General features: G+C 43.3%; 1 protein-coding gene across 4 annotated transcripts in view; it reads right to left on the bottom strand.

Annotated features, from left to right (window-relative positions):
* The window catches only part of PSIP1 (PC4 and SFRS1 interacting protein 1), a 55886-nt gene that overhangs the window by 31381 nt on the left and 10095 nt on the right, over window positions 1-14410 (bottom strand). For 3 of the 4 annotated variants that reach the window (XM_019517558.1, XM_019517560.1, XM_019517561.1), the window contains exons 4-6: window positions 12014-12127; window positions 10801-10905; window positions 6348-6410 (exon numbers count right to left, since the gene is read on the bottom strand). In XM_019517558.1, coding sequence (XP_019373103.1) covers window positions 6348-6410; window positions 10801-10905; window positions 12014-12127 — 282 coding nt within the window. The remainder of the gene's footprint in view (window positions 1-6347; window positions 6411-10800; window positions 10906-12013; window positions 12128-14410) is intronic. The other variant, XM_019517559.1, reaches the window with a different exon arrangement.

The following is a 14410-nucleotide window of genomic DNA, read 5'->3' as shown; positions in this document are numbered from 1 at the left end:
GGGGGGGGGGGGGGGGGGAACTTACATGGGGCAAGATTTTCACTTGCTGAAAAGTGAATCTGAGATCTCTCTACAGGCCTAGAATAACTGCCCACCTAGAACAGGGGTGGGCAGTTATTTGGGAGAAGTGGGCCACATAGGCAGTTCTGGTCAGCACACCCCACTCTCCCCCCCTGCAGCTTCTCCCTGCCACTGCCATCAGCGCCCAAAAGCAGCTGAGAGTGCAGCCCTGGCACTGGCCAGAGTGAACCAGCTCCAGATTAGCTGGGACCTGCACATGCAAGCCTGACCCTGGCCCCAGGCTGCCCTGTACCTGCTCCAGACCCACCCACCCATGATAAGCAGCAGTGGCAGCGACTGCAGCTAGACAGAAGGTGCTGCTATGCACAAGGGAAAAATCTGTTGCCTCCCCACTTGTCCTGCCAGGCCCTTCTTGCTACAGCCTCCCAGAGCCTGCAGCTCCTCTCTGTTGCCACTGCCACCCCACTGAGCAGCCCAGAGGCAGTCCTGGTGATGGTGACAACAGTGAAGAGGAGCTGCAGGGCTGCCCAGGCATGGACTCCAGGTGGCTGCAACAAGAAGTGCCTGGCAGCAGCAAGAGGGGAGATGACTGCTTTTCCTCTGCACCCAGCAGCAGCTTCTGCCTAGCCAACACTGCTGCTTATCATGGGCAGGCAGGTCCAGACCAGGTGTGGGGCAGTTCAGGGCCAGGGTTGTGCTCATGGGTCCCAGCTGATCTAGAGCTGATCCACTCTGGCCAGGGTGAATTCAGAGTGGGTGCAGGAGAGATTAAGGCCAGGGCCGGGGCCAGGGCTGTGCGTGTGGTTCCCTGCCAGTTTCCACGGGGCTGGGGCCAGCAACAGCAGCAGGAAGGAGCTTCCATCACCTGGACTGCCTAGAAATAGAGCCCAGCTGCAGAGCTGTCCTAGCTCTGTTGTATACCTGGGGGTGGCAGGATGTGCCACGGGCCAGATGGCACCTGGGCCAGGTGGGTCCAAGGGACAAAGACCCTCTGTGGGCTGGATCCAGCCCACAGGCTGTATTTTGTTCACCCCTAGCCTAGAAGCTTTGCATCTGCTTAAGTCATCCCTCTTAGAACCACCACTGGTGAAAACTAGTTCCCTTTCCTACCAGAAACGCTCTTGAATGAGCACCAAAAAAGTTGTTTTCGTTAATCCTACTGAAAATAAGTTAGTACTGGTATCCATTCAATGTTATTTATTGGTTCAAAAACAAGTGAATGAAAATAGGGATGGAGGCAGGGGGAATCTGTAAAGCTTGTAAGAAAATCCTCTTCTGACTCCCCACCACTTAACTTCACTTCTCATTCGCTTAGGCTCTTGGGGTGCTGTTTTGGTCAGAATATATAACAGCATCTTACTACCCCTTCGAACACCAGGCTTTTCAGCCTTAGATAAAGACATTTCTGTTTCCACAAACTGTGGACCTGCCCCTTTAAAAAGACATAGTAATGCCTTAAAAATACTTTTTAGGAGGCAAGGGACAAGGAAGATGGGGGGGGTGGAGAAAGAGTTGATTATGTAAATAGTGGTGGTGTTATATTGGTAAGAAAAAGCTGCTGGACAGGTTAATATTGAACTCAATTATGCTATAAAGGTTTTAATTTAGTGTCTTTTTTGTAATTAGCTCTCAGAATTATACTAATCTGGAACCTGTATTTCTTTTCTTTTGCAACAATAAATGCCTTGTATGAAAGGAAGACAGGCCATTGGCCTTCCCTTAACTTTGAAACTTCAGCTGAAATCCTGAAACTAAGACTGAGTCAATGTTTCAACTTCTGTTTTCACCTTAAAAAACCCCAACCAAACAAAAAAAAAACCTTTTAGAACCTTTACAGATTCCAAAAATCAGAATCTAAAGAATCATTATCATCAAAAAATCATAAAGTATATCAGTAAGTTAGCACACTATGAAATGCAATAACATGAAATTATACATGTTATGGAAGGTTATCTTAAATAAATAAATCCGTTAAGAAGATGCTAAAGAAACAAATGGCAATTGTTGAGATATTCTGTGTGTGAAAATATTTACTAGTTTCCAGGGGAGCCAGACTCTTAATATAACCAGGTACCATAATCATTTAAAAAGACACCCAACAAAAAGGAAATCAATAAGGACTTGTTGTAAATTCTTCAAGGTTTTGAATTAGGTAACAAGACTTAAGTGTCTCTCTTTTCATTCTATGAGGCATAAAAGTTAGAGCTAGACACACATTGCAGTGATTGTATTAGAATCAAGTACAGACATTCTTTTTGTCTACAGTTCAGTACATAAAGATGCTTAAATTTTAGAAATTTGTCAATTTAAAGTACTTATTTCCTTTTTCTTAGGATTTGTAATAACATCATTTTGTATTGTTATCATTGAAGACCTACCAAATTTGCAGATTCCGCAAAATCCAGGCAACGTCCACGAAATCCATGGGGGGCTGGGGGGAAGACTTACAGAAAAGAAAATGCTCGTTCCTCAGAGGGAGCCAGCACTCTTCAGCGTGCTGCAGCAGACTGGCACAGCGAGGAGGGGGAATGGGGCTGCCCACTTGAAGGGCTGCAGCAAGATGGTTGCTGCCCCTACCCCACAGTGGCTGTGTGAGGGCTGCCTGTTATGTGGCTCTGTCATAGTGAGAATCAGTAATGCAGCTGGGGCCAAGGCACTCTGGGAACAAAAAACTCAAGAACCTAAACAAAAAGCCCCTGATTAAATCTATGATCCATTAAATTACCAGAGTTGATGTCCCAAAATACCTGGACAGCAAAAAGGTCAGGACACAATCCAACAGAAGCTTTCCTTCTAGACTCTGAAGAAGTGCATGTGTAGTCTGTGACAATCTAGGTACCTGATACGAGTCACAAAAGTGAATAAAACTGGATGTGGGCTTCAAGCCAAGACATAGGAGGCAGGGCCCGAGGCATGCCACTAGGAATAGCCACGGGGTCAGCAAAGTGGGGGTGGCACAGATTACTGGAGCATCAGGTCAAGGTTTGGGTCAGAGGCGCTGAGAATGTAGGGGCAAAGTTCCAGAAAAACCAAGAGGGAGAACCTGAGAGACAACCTGAGAAGTGAGCCAAGATCAGAAACCAGGGGTCAAGAAGCTAGTGCCAAGTTCCAGAGGAGATCTGAAGTCAGGATCAGGAAGAGCCAAAGCTGAGTCAGGAGCCAGAATGAGAGCGAGCGGTGAATGCGAGGCTTGCTGGAACAGACTGAGGCTATGTCAAGGAATGCTTGCAAGCGTGAGGTGTCAGATGTGCTTAAAAGGGTTGAATGGCATTCTCAGTACTCAGTCTGGTTGCAGAGAACTGGGGCAGTCACATTCACCAGGAATCAGGTTCTGGTGTGATAGCTCAAGAGCATGTGGAAGCTGGGCCTAAATGATCAGAAGCCTTGACACCAAAGCCAATATTAGGCTGACATTAATGGTCATAGGAGGCTCAGTACTGTTAAATGTGAAGAGGCTGGTACCAAAGACTGCTAAAATTGGCACCAAAGTTTATAATTTAGTTAGTACTGAGGATAGGAAGGTGTGTACCAGGTCATGTAAAACTTAAAGCGTCTAGTACTATATGATACAGCTAATCCTTGGTATTACATCGGACAGCAAGCAGTTGGCAACATTTTCTGGGGGTGGGCCAATACTAAGAGCCAGCTGCTGCTGCCTCTCCCTGCTGCCTGCCTGAGGCACAGCAAAAGAAAAGTTTCTGCCAGACAGCCATGATGTGGGCAAAGCCCCTGCCATGAGTCCCCCCCCAGCTCAGCAGGTCACATCCAATGGCTCCATACAAGCTATAGGTTGCACACTTCTGACATGAGGCTTTCGGGTTGTTGGTTCCAACTTCATCAGAATTGTCATTACCATGACTGACTGGTCTTGACAGTATTTCGGAAGCTCAAAGCTCAGCCAAGTAGTAGGGAACACTGAATATAGCTCATACTTTTATTCCAAAGGGTTCATCTTTATGTGTTCTGAGGATTTTTTTTTGCGGCCTGAAGTCCAGACAACTTTAGGTACCAAAAAGACAGAAGGCTTGAGTACTTCTGGAGAAGTCCTACTTGAAGGGAAAAAAATTATCCTTTTGGTGATATTTGAGCCTTTGTCCCCTTTATAGGGGTAAAAGGAATGAAGGAGTATTTCTAAGCAAGGTTAAATCTGATCTTTCGGCTGAGTGAATAGATTTTTCTGAGGTAGGCAAGGTTCTTTGGGTAGATGTGGTATCTTTTATTAGACCAACTGAGTAGTTGGAAAAAAGTTCTTGGCAAGCTTTTTCTCAGGTATTCCTTAAGTTGTGCCTCTCAAGATACGAGTGCTATTCATGAAAGTATTCTAAATGCGGCACTTACTTTCACTTTTTTCTCTCAGACAAAGCATTCAGCATGCCTACTGCTTACAGGCGTAACAGCCCCACAAGAAGGACAGTGTTTTAAGACAGGATTCCTTTATTGTCACAAAACCTCAGGGCTTCAAGAGAAAAAAAATTCCATCAGCAAATAAAGTGTCATTGTCTCTTTACACCAGCCTTAACTATTTATAGAAACTAACACTTGGAAATGATAGTGTCAGACAACGTGGATACGTCCAAAGTGCAGCCAGGGACCATGAGTAGTTGGGACAGTTATACTCCTTTACGCCCTTGGTTTGCTTGCAACTGGATAACATGCACCACCCTTGCCACCAAAAGTGCACAGGTACTCAGAGATGCTGAAATAACTCTTATGATTCAGTCACTACCATCCTAATGGCTGTTTAACATTTACCTGTCTGCAAGTATCCTGCAGTTTTAATGTATGCCTGTGTGCAGGACATACTTTCAGTTTCTCAGCTGTCCTCCCTGCAGACCTGTGCTGCTAGTTGCTTTGGAGAGGAAAAAAACAAAACAAAAAACCCCAACATTATTTCAATGATCAGCAGTGTTTTCACAAGGAAGGAAGAATGGTGCAGCTGAGGTCGAAAGTGGGCTGGTGTTAAGACCCAGATGTTGCTTGGCTGTGGTGCAGCATGCTAAGAGGCCGCAGCTTCACGGCTGGATCCAATGGCTCCACAGGCCAGATTGTGCCTGCTGGCTATAGGCTGCCAACCCTGCTTTATTTAGTTCTTGATACCAAGTTGTAGTATAGGATTTTTGTATCTTGCCAAACAGAATAAGTTTGTGTACCACACACATTAAAATGAGTATTTAAAACTCTCAGTGTTCATATGCACTGAAGAGACTTTTTTTCTGTACTGTCATCAAGTTTCAGTGTTATGTTTAGCTTTAGAATATCTTTTTTTAAAGAGCTGTTAATCCTTCCAGATTTTATGACTACTTTACCTGAATGTTCTTAGTATTTGCTTTCAAATTTAAGGTGTTATGCTTTTATCATTATATACATTGATTTTCATCATTTTCAATTTAGTTGATGTTATAAGTTACTTAATACCTTTTCACCAGTTTAATTTTACAGTTTAATTGTGTGTTATTTAGCCAGTGTCACTCTATGGCTCATAAAAAAAGAACTTCTGGTGACAATTTGGAAGCATCTCCTTGCTAATCTCATAAATAATTATCATTGCTTATATCCATTTATTTGGTTTCCCTTGTCAGTTGTCATCTCTTTCAAATTTTAACAATGACAATTTTTTATAATATTTATTTCAATTAACTAATATACAATACTGAAGATAACCACTTTCATCCTTTTACTTCCTGAAACAAATGACAAACATGCCTTTTCCACAGAATAACGATAAATCCAAAATAAATATTTAAAAAGAACATTTTCAACAGAATGTTAAAAGCAAGACTGATTGATTTAGGAGACGGGTTGAAGAAACAGCAACTGCCTGCAGATCAATAAAAATAACAGAATGGAAGGAAAAAAGCTTCAGAGGAAAGGGAGAGACATGCCAACATTTACAAACAAAAACTGAGAATCTTGTATTTTGGACTCCCATTTGCAATCCTTAGCAAATACTCAACTCACCTGGTCTACTTACAGGTGCTCACCAAATGTGAGAAAACAAAGCACAGATAAAAAACAAAAGTCAGCCATCATTTACCTCCTCTGCTCCACATTTCCTGCATACTAATCATCCTGAAAATATTTCCTTAATCTAATAACAGTCACTTAAATTTGGAGGTAAGATTTTTTTGTGTAAACTTTCAATGAAAGCAACATTTCTAGATTCTGGAATTCACCAATACTTGTATTGTTTTCCAGAAAGCAAACTGACTTGCATATACATTGCTATGCAAATTAACTTGATTCCAGTAAAGCGATAAAAGTCAATAAAAACACCCACACATCACCACACATACAATACGAGGAAGATAAATTATGCATACTATTACCTTTCTTTTTCTCCCTCTTCTAGCAGCTTTAGGAATAGGTACATCATTTCCCTTCACAGTATCCTAAAAATATAAAATTTGAGATGTTAGCAAAAATGTAAGAACCAATTTAAGGCAGACAAAGTTATTTGGGCGGATCTGGTATCTTTTATTAGACCAACTTAAATAGTTGGAAAACAATTATTAAGCAAGCTTTTGGGTTCAAAAACCCTTCATCAGGCTAAGGAAGTTTCAGCAGTTGGCATATGCTCTTCCTGGATGGAATGAAAGTTTTTTTCTTACATCTAGCCTGAATTTAACCTCTGAGTTTATGCCCATTGGTCCTTGTTCTCCCTTGAGGTGCCTTCCTGAAGAACTGTTCCCCAAGTTCTGGGTGCTTACCCCTAATGTACTTGTAGGCAGCTATCAAGTTGCCTCAGCCTTCTCTTACTCAGACTGAACAGGCCCAGTTCCTGGAGTCTCTCCTCACAGGGCCTACCCCTCCATGCTCTTGGCCACACTCATGGCCCTTCTTTGTACCCTCTCAAGCTTATCCGCATCCTTCTTGAAGTGCAGTGCCCAAAACTGGACTCCAGTTGAGGCCTCCCTCACCAATGCTGAATAGAGGGAGGAGCACCTCCCTGGATCTGTTGGCCACACATCAGATGATGCATGCCAGAGTTCTATTTACCCTTCTGGCAACCTCATCACTGTCATCTCATATTCATCTTCTGGTTGATTGTGACCCCCAGATCTTAGTCAGATGCTGTTCCAGCCACTGGGCTACCATCCATCATGTATTTATGGTGAGGGTTCTTCCTGCTCAGGTGAAGGACTTTTGCATTTCTTGTTGTTAAACCTCATCTGATTTTGTTCTGCCTATGAATCCAGTCTGTTGAGGTAGTCCTGAATTTTTGCCCCATCCTCTGGTGTGCCCGCATTTCCCCACAGCTTGGTATCATCAGATCATTGAGTTTTCCACCCCCTCATCCAAGTTGTTAATAAATATATTAAACAGCACGGGTCCAAGCACCAGATACCACTAGAGATAGGCCTCCAGGATGAGGCCATTCCATCAATTATAACTCTCTGGGAGTCTGCCCAGTACCCTCAAGTTTGACTGAAAGAAACTCATGGGAAACAGAGTCAAAGGCTTTACTGAAATCTAAGTAAATGATGTCAACCTTGTGTCCCTCATCCGGATGGCCAATTACTTGGTCATAGAAGGACATTAGATTAGTCAGGCATGATTTACCCTTGACAAAACCATGCTGGTTGCTTCACAACACCCGTTCACAGTTGCCAGCTTATGATTGATGGCCTCTTTAACAAGTTTTTCAAAGATTTTACCCAGGACTGAAGTCAGGCTGACTAGTCTGTAGTCTGCTGGGTCCATCCCCATTCCCTTTCTTAAAAGATGAGCATCACATTAGCCCTCTTCCAGTTGTCCAGGACCGCTCCCGAGTTCCACGATTCTTCAAACAGCTTGGCCAGTGGTGCTGCTATAAGCTCAGCCAGTTATTTCAGGACTCTTGGGTACAGACTTGAAAGTGTCCAGGTGTTGTAGGAGATCCCTCATCTGTTCAAGACTGATTTCATGTAATCTGTTGTCTTCCCCATATTCCTTAGGCCTCTGGTCAGGCTAACAGCTCCTGTTTGATTTCACAAATATTGATGTGAAATATTTATTTAGGATTTCCACCTTTTCCCGGGCGTCAACTGTGGGCTGCGTGCCCCCAATTCAGTAGGGGTCCCACAGTGGATCTCAATTTTTTCTTGCTTCCTATGTATTTGTAAAACGACTTTTTGTTGTCTTTGCCAGCTTTATTTCTATGCCTGCCTTAGCTTTCCTTGTCTCGTATCTGCAGGCCCATGCAATACAGAGGTATTCCTTTCTGGCAGCTTATCCATTCTTCCATCGCTTATTGCTACTTCTTTCTTTGCCAAGAGGTCCCCAACACCCTTGTTAAGCTAAGCGGGTCTCTTGGTTCTTTTCCCGCTTTTCACCTGTGTGAGAATGGCCTGTTTTTGAGCTGTGAGAATTGCGTCCTTAAGGAAGCACCACCATTCTTGGACTCCCAAATCCTCCAGTTGCTGTTCGCAGAGGGCCTCTTCTACTAGCCTCTTGGGCCTGCAAAAAATCGGTCTTCCTGAAATCTAGAACTTCTGTTCTGCTGACTGGTTTTCCAATCTTACGGTGGATGGTGAACCATATTAGGTTGTGATCGCTGTCGCCCAGACCACCACCAATTCTCAGGTCACCTATGATGTCCTCCCCCTTGGCCAGCACCAAATCCAGGGCGGCCTTACCCTTAGTAGGCCCTTCCACAACCTGTATCAGAAACAGATGGTCTATTGTTGCTAAAAAATTGGCTGACATGCAGAAGGTGGCCAAGTGGTCCTCCCAACAGATGTCAGAGTAGTTGGAAGTCACCCATGACAATCATGTCTCTAGTGTGAGCTCCCTCAGTCAGCTCTCCAGAGAATGCCTGATCACATTCTTCCTCCTTGGAGGGAGGCCTGTAGTAGACACCCACCATCAGGTCTCCCTCTCCTGGTTCCCATTGTATCCTGCCCCAGAGAGTCTCAAGGGACCTTCCCTGTTGTCAGGAATCACCTGCAGGGAGGGATACCGCTCTTTCACATAGATGGCCACACCTCCTCCCTTCTTCCCAACCCGATCCTTCCTGTACAGCCTGTAGCCCTCAATATTGACTGGCCAATCGTGTGCGTCATCTTGTCAGGTCTCTGTCAACCCAATCAGACTGAAAGCCTCATCAGCCAGAAGAAGCACCAGTTCCTCCCATTTAGTTTCCATGCTTTTGGCATTCCCATAAAAGAACCCGAGTTCCCTCTGGTCATCTCAGGTTTTCTGTTACGCCACCTGTGTCTCAAGATGTTAGTACTTATCTGGACACTCATTGCTTGAGCGCCCTCCCATGTGTCGTTGTGCCTAGAGGAGTCACGCACAGCAGTGGAACCTTCTCCCCAATCTCTGGACATGCCTAGTTTAAAGCCCTCCTCAACAAGTCGGCAACTCTCGTAGCGAAGAGCTTCTTTCCTCTGCCTGTGAGATGAATACCATTTATTGCATGTAGACTGCTGTAGTTAAACTGTGTATCAAGGGCAAAGTATCCAAAGTACATTCAGTGGCACCATCTCCGAAGCCTCCTAAGTAATTCCTAACTACTATTTTGATTTGCAAAAGTATATTAATTTTTCAATATGGTTGTGACAGAGCGGGAGCCTAGGGGTGGCCATGAATGCCCCTAGCGCCCCCTACCGTGCCAAGTTGGTGTCAACGCACCCTCACCATCTCACCCGCCACGTCTTTGATGTTAATAACTTTTTTAAGGGAGGCTGCCTTTTTTTTGTCCTCGTTGACAAGGTGCCCTGATGTAGCCCAGTCTGCGTCCTGCCTTTGGTGACTTGGTGCACTCAAGCCTTAGGGGCTACATGTGGCTCCAACCACCCCTGTACCACGCCCCAAGCCTCGCAGATGTACTGGACATTGTATGGTTAATTTCCCTCTCGGCGCCCTCACGGGCGCCCCCTGGCTCATCTTACAATTGCCTGCGCCCCACGGACACTCTTTAGCTCGTCTTGCAATTGCCTGCGCCCCACGGACACTCTTTAGCTCGCCTTGCAGCCTGCATCCCACTGGGGCTCTCTGGGGCTCCTCCCGCAATGCTGCCCGCCCTGGGGCTGGGGTTCATGCACCTCTGAAATAATGTGCCCTCCCTGGCACCAGGGTCCCCACACTACCGTGGAGCCCCTATGAGGCCTCCTCCAACCCCTAATAGCCTCACCTGGTCCTACGGTGTAACAACAAACAACCAAAGCAATAACGCAAGCCAATCGGCTGTAACTCAAAATCTAAGCCTCCTGGCTAAAGCGTTCTCTAAACTAAGCATTCTCTAAACCATGCAGCATTTCACACCTGTAACTACTGATTTGTACCTCCAGGCCTTTCCCTTTTCCCCTTTCAGAGCCAAGCTCTTTTCCTTGGTCTAACAGTACTCCTTCGGGCTGGCTGCTGGTTGGGAGAGGGAGAGAGAGAGCACTCACAGCCTCACTCTGGGTCTTACAGTGGTCAGCCCTCCCCTTCCGGTCAGCTGACTCATCAGGTGTCAGCCCTTAGCTCCTCCTGGTTGCCCCTAGCAACCAGCACCTGAGCCCATACTGCTGCTTTTCAGTAGCAGGCACCTTAGTGCCCTGCTACAATGGTGTAAGTGAAGAATATACATTTTGCCTGCCAAAACAGACTAGATAATTATGGATTAAGCACCAAAGTCTGGCTCATTTAATGTTAATGAGATTTAACTCTCAGTGAGCTGAATACGTGTCTGAAGACACAGGTGCAAAACCTCTGTTAGACATTTCTTGCACTTTCTAATATGTGCACCCTAATGCTAAAAAAAATTAAGTTTAAATGAAGTTTCTTTAAATAGAAAGAGAAAGATATACTACATACTTCATTACTAGGTTTTTCTGAAGGGACATCATCTTCCTTGGTAGCACCAGTTTCTTTTTCTTCTGTTTCACCTTCCAAGGGTAAATTATCCTGTTTAGCAGGTAACTGTAAAGGAAGAGAATGCAGCTTAACATCACAATTTATATTACTCAATCTATAAATGTGGAAAAGGCAGAAACAGAACAGCCTCTAGATACCTGTATCAGGCTGCTTCCCAGCCTTAGTTTAAATAATTTAATGAACAGGTGATTTTTAAGTTAATGGAATACCATTACCAAATCTAGAATTTTCCAGAAGTGAGAAAAAGATAATTCAGTTATCACACCAACTATTCCTGTGTATATTTTGCTGTTTTATAATGGCATTTATAAAAAAAAGCACACACAATTCCAAATATATAGAACTCTCATGCTGTAACGTCAAAAAAGTTGAACACAACACACAAAACTTGACTACAAAGGGGATAGTGAAACCAACTGCAAAGTGATGTTAAATGCACCGGGTGATGAAAACGGGGGAAAAAATCCTCCTGCCCTTTAAAAGGCATTATTTGTAATATCAATAGATTAGACATTTCAGAAAGAAATGCAGTTTCCAAAATCTATTGCGTCCTCTTAATATTCACTCATTTTTAAGATATAATATTTAACGTTGCTTATAATCTTGCACAGCAAAAAAAGTTAAACCCTCTCTGTGTGAAAACAATAGTGTACAGGATGTTGATGGTTATTCTGACACAAGGCTAAATCAGTATAAACAAGCATCAAATACATTTACGTGTATCTAAACTAAGAGACTATGCTGGTTTAAATAGATTAAAAAAGATCTACTTGAATCTTTTTTCTAGTCTAGACAAGGCCTAGCATTTGTTGCAAATGTATTCTCCTGTAAAGAAAAGCACAGGTTAAGGAGGGGAAGGGAGGGGATACCTATTTGTTTACAATATTAAATGACCCTTGAAGAAGCCGCACCACCCCAAATGTAGGTTGTTACAAATACATTTTTATTTGACAGAATAAACATATTTATAAGAAATTGGGTTTTAAATTTAGATACAGCAGCCTAAAAGACAAGGACAAATGTTCATGCCTGGAAAAGAAAGTTACAGCAAGGCACTGCTCATTTAAAAGTAAGCATATACAATTGTACTGCCAAATTTACAGCTCAAAAGATTTCCCAGAGAGAATACAAGCAGCTTAATTTAGTTGCCTACTTTAGGAACTGCAGTCTTTCTCCTTTTCGACCCTTTTTCTTCATTATTCTCCATAGGCTCTTGAGAGCTTTCTTGAACTGTTTCTTTAACACCACTGTTAACAGCTGGATGGGACTAAGACAAAAAAAATTACCAGTTTTCAAACCTGACTGGAATAATAAACTTTATGTATCTGCACTGTTATAAAACAACTAAAATGCAATCAACTAAAATTAGCTGTCAGTGCTCAGCAAACAAACAAGTTGTCACTTTCAGGAAACATGTAGAGACAAAAAGAAATGTCTTTGATATTTCCTGTAAAAAAAAAAAAAGGTCAAAGGCTAGCACTAGAAGAGTGGATTTACATGATAGGAAAAAAGGAACAGTTTTTGCTTTTAACTCCATTTTTCTGAGGCTGACTTTGCAGATGAATCTCACTCTCATCTCAGGTCCTCTGAACAAAAATGGTACAACTCCCCAGATTTACGATTCCGTCCACCCAGAGTGATTTTAGAGCAGAGCTCAAGTTCCCACTACTACCAGCTGCAAGACACACCTGCATAGTATACATGCTGCCCTCTGAACATCAAATCCAGGGCAAAAAGAGTACAAGAGAATTCTGTGAAAAACACAAATGTAGACCCTCAGCTCTATGCAAACAGCTTGCAAATCAACCTTGTCACTCCTAACCCATCTCCTCCCACCTAAAATCTGCCTGACAGCTCCACTCGGAGTCCCACTGCCTCTGAAGCTCAACGTGACCAAAAAAATCCTCCTCAAGCTTTGCTTTGCTCTGCACCCCATAGCTTTCTTAGTCACTATTATCTTCCCTATTGCAAGCCAATAACCTGGTAGTCATCTTACTGCTGTCTAGATCTTCACAGGCTGCCTGCATCTCAGTCTTGCCTCTTCCTTTTCATCATCCTTAAGATACAGTCTTCCCTTTCTAAACACAGATAAAGATCTTGCCTAGCTTTGACAAATGCAGTTCTAGCCCACATCAAACCACTGCTAAAAGTCATTTCCCAGATTGTCACTTAGACCATATTATCTTCTTAATGACTCCCCATTCTCCACATAAAACTACTTAAATCTTAATTTTCATAGCCTTTCACCAACAACTTTCATCCTATCCCCACTTATGTCCCTCATCCAATCTGTTATCAACCTTCAAACAAACACTAATGCACTTGAATACCCCCATAAAGCTAGCAAGTGCTTGTCTTTGAGATCCATTCCTAAAACGCTCACCATAAATATGCCTACAAAAAGAAGACTTTGACAAAAAGTGAGCAGCTGCTCTAACAAGACTACTGCCTATCAGGCTAATAAGAAAGATCTTTTATTCCTTATGTGCTCTTTGTCTGTATCCACATGCTGTCTCTTGTTGTTAGACTGTACATTTTTAGGAAAAAGACTCTCCCGCTATTTGCACAGGATTGCATAGATCTCTTCTTGTGGGCTGAATCTGAGCAATAATGAATCCTGAAAAAAGATCAATAGGGCTAGCTGGCAGAAAAGCTTTGCTTTAGATCAAGTGAGTTTATGGTATATTTTTCAGGTTCTGTCCATATGAAATGCAGTCAGCTAGTTATTTAGACCTGCTCCTCTTCAGCGTTCTTCAGGAAACTGGTTACAAGTTAAATTTTCCAAGGGCATAGCTTCCTATACATAGATCTTTCAGCAGAGAGCAGAGGAAGAAATCATTGAGATGGTCAAGAGGGTATGAAGATACTTAATGTGGAAAATCAACACCACCGTGTAAAGAATAATTGCCCAATTTAACAGCATTACTTGATTCTCTAAAAACTGGCTTGCAGGTGGAGACAGGATATTAGGGGCTTAAGTCTATTCTATTTGCTTTAATAGCTGAAGTCACCACTACCAGGAAAGTTATCTTCTCTGTAAGAACCTTCAAGCTCACAGAAACAGTTCAAAATGACCTGTCACTTGACTGAATTTATAAGAGCAAGGGAGAGGGTTTAATTTCTTTCTTTGTGGGACATAGGTAGAATGGCATGCATCAATGCCACATGATTCAGATGGCAAAGGCCTGTACAGACACTGGCTGTCCTCCATCTTTTCTGGGCATGTCTTCTATGGCAGAGCCCACTCCCACATGTGGAGCTTATTGGAACAAACTAGCACTTCTTCCAATCACTTGTGAAGAGATTCATTGTACTAGGTACAGTAGACATGAAATGGTACCTGCCCTAACCAGACTGGAATCCACATAGAGAACAAAAGTGGCCAATTTTCCTGGGTTTCGATTAAATACGTGAGCTTTTAATCTTTGAATGGATACATCTTTTTCAAAGTTTTCAAGAGGAGACTGGACAGTCACCTTGCTGGGGTCACTTGACCCCAGTTGTCTTCCTGCCTAAACCGGGAGGGTGGGGGGGGCAGGGGGGGGCCTGG

The sequence above is a fragment of the Gavialis gangeticus genome, unplaced genomic scaffold (assembly GCF_001723915.1).
Source record: "Gavialis gangeticus isolate Ggan-Ray unplaced genomic scaffold, GavGan_comp1, whole genome shotgun sequence".
Taxonomy (NCBI): domain Eukaryota; kingdom Metazoa; phylum Chordata; order Crocodylia; family Gavialidae; genus Gavialis; species Gavialis gangeticus.
This window is presented reverse-complemented; position numbering and strand designations above follow the sequence as displayed.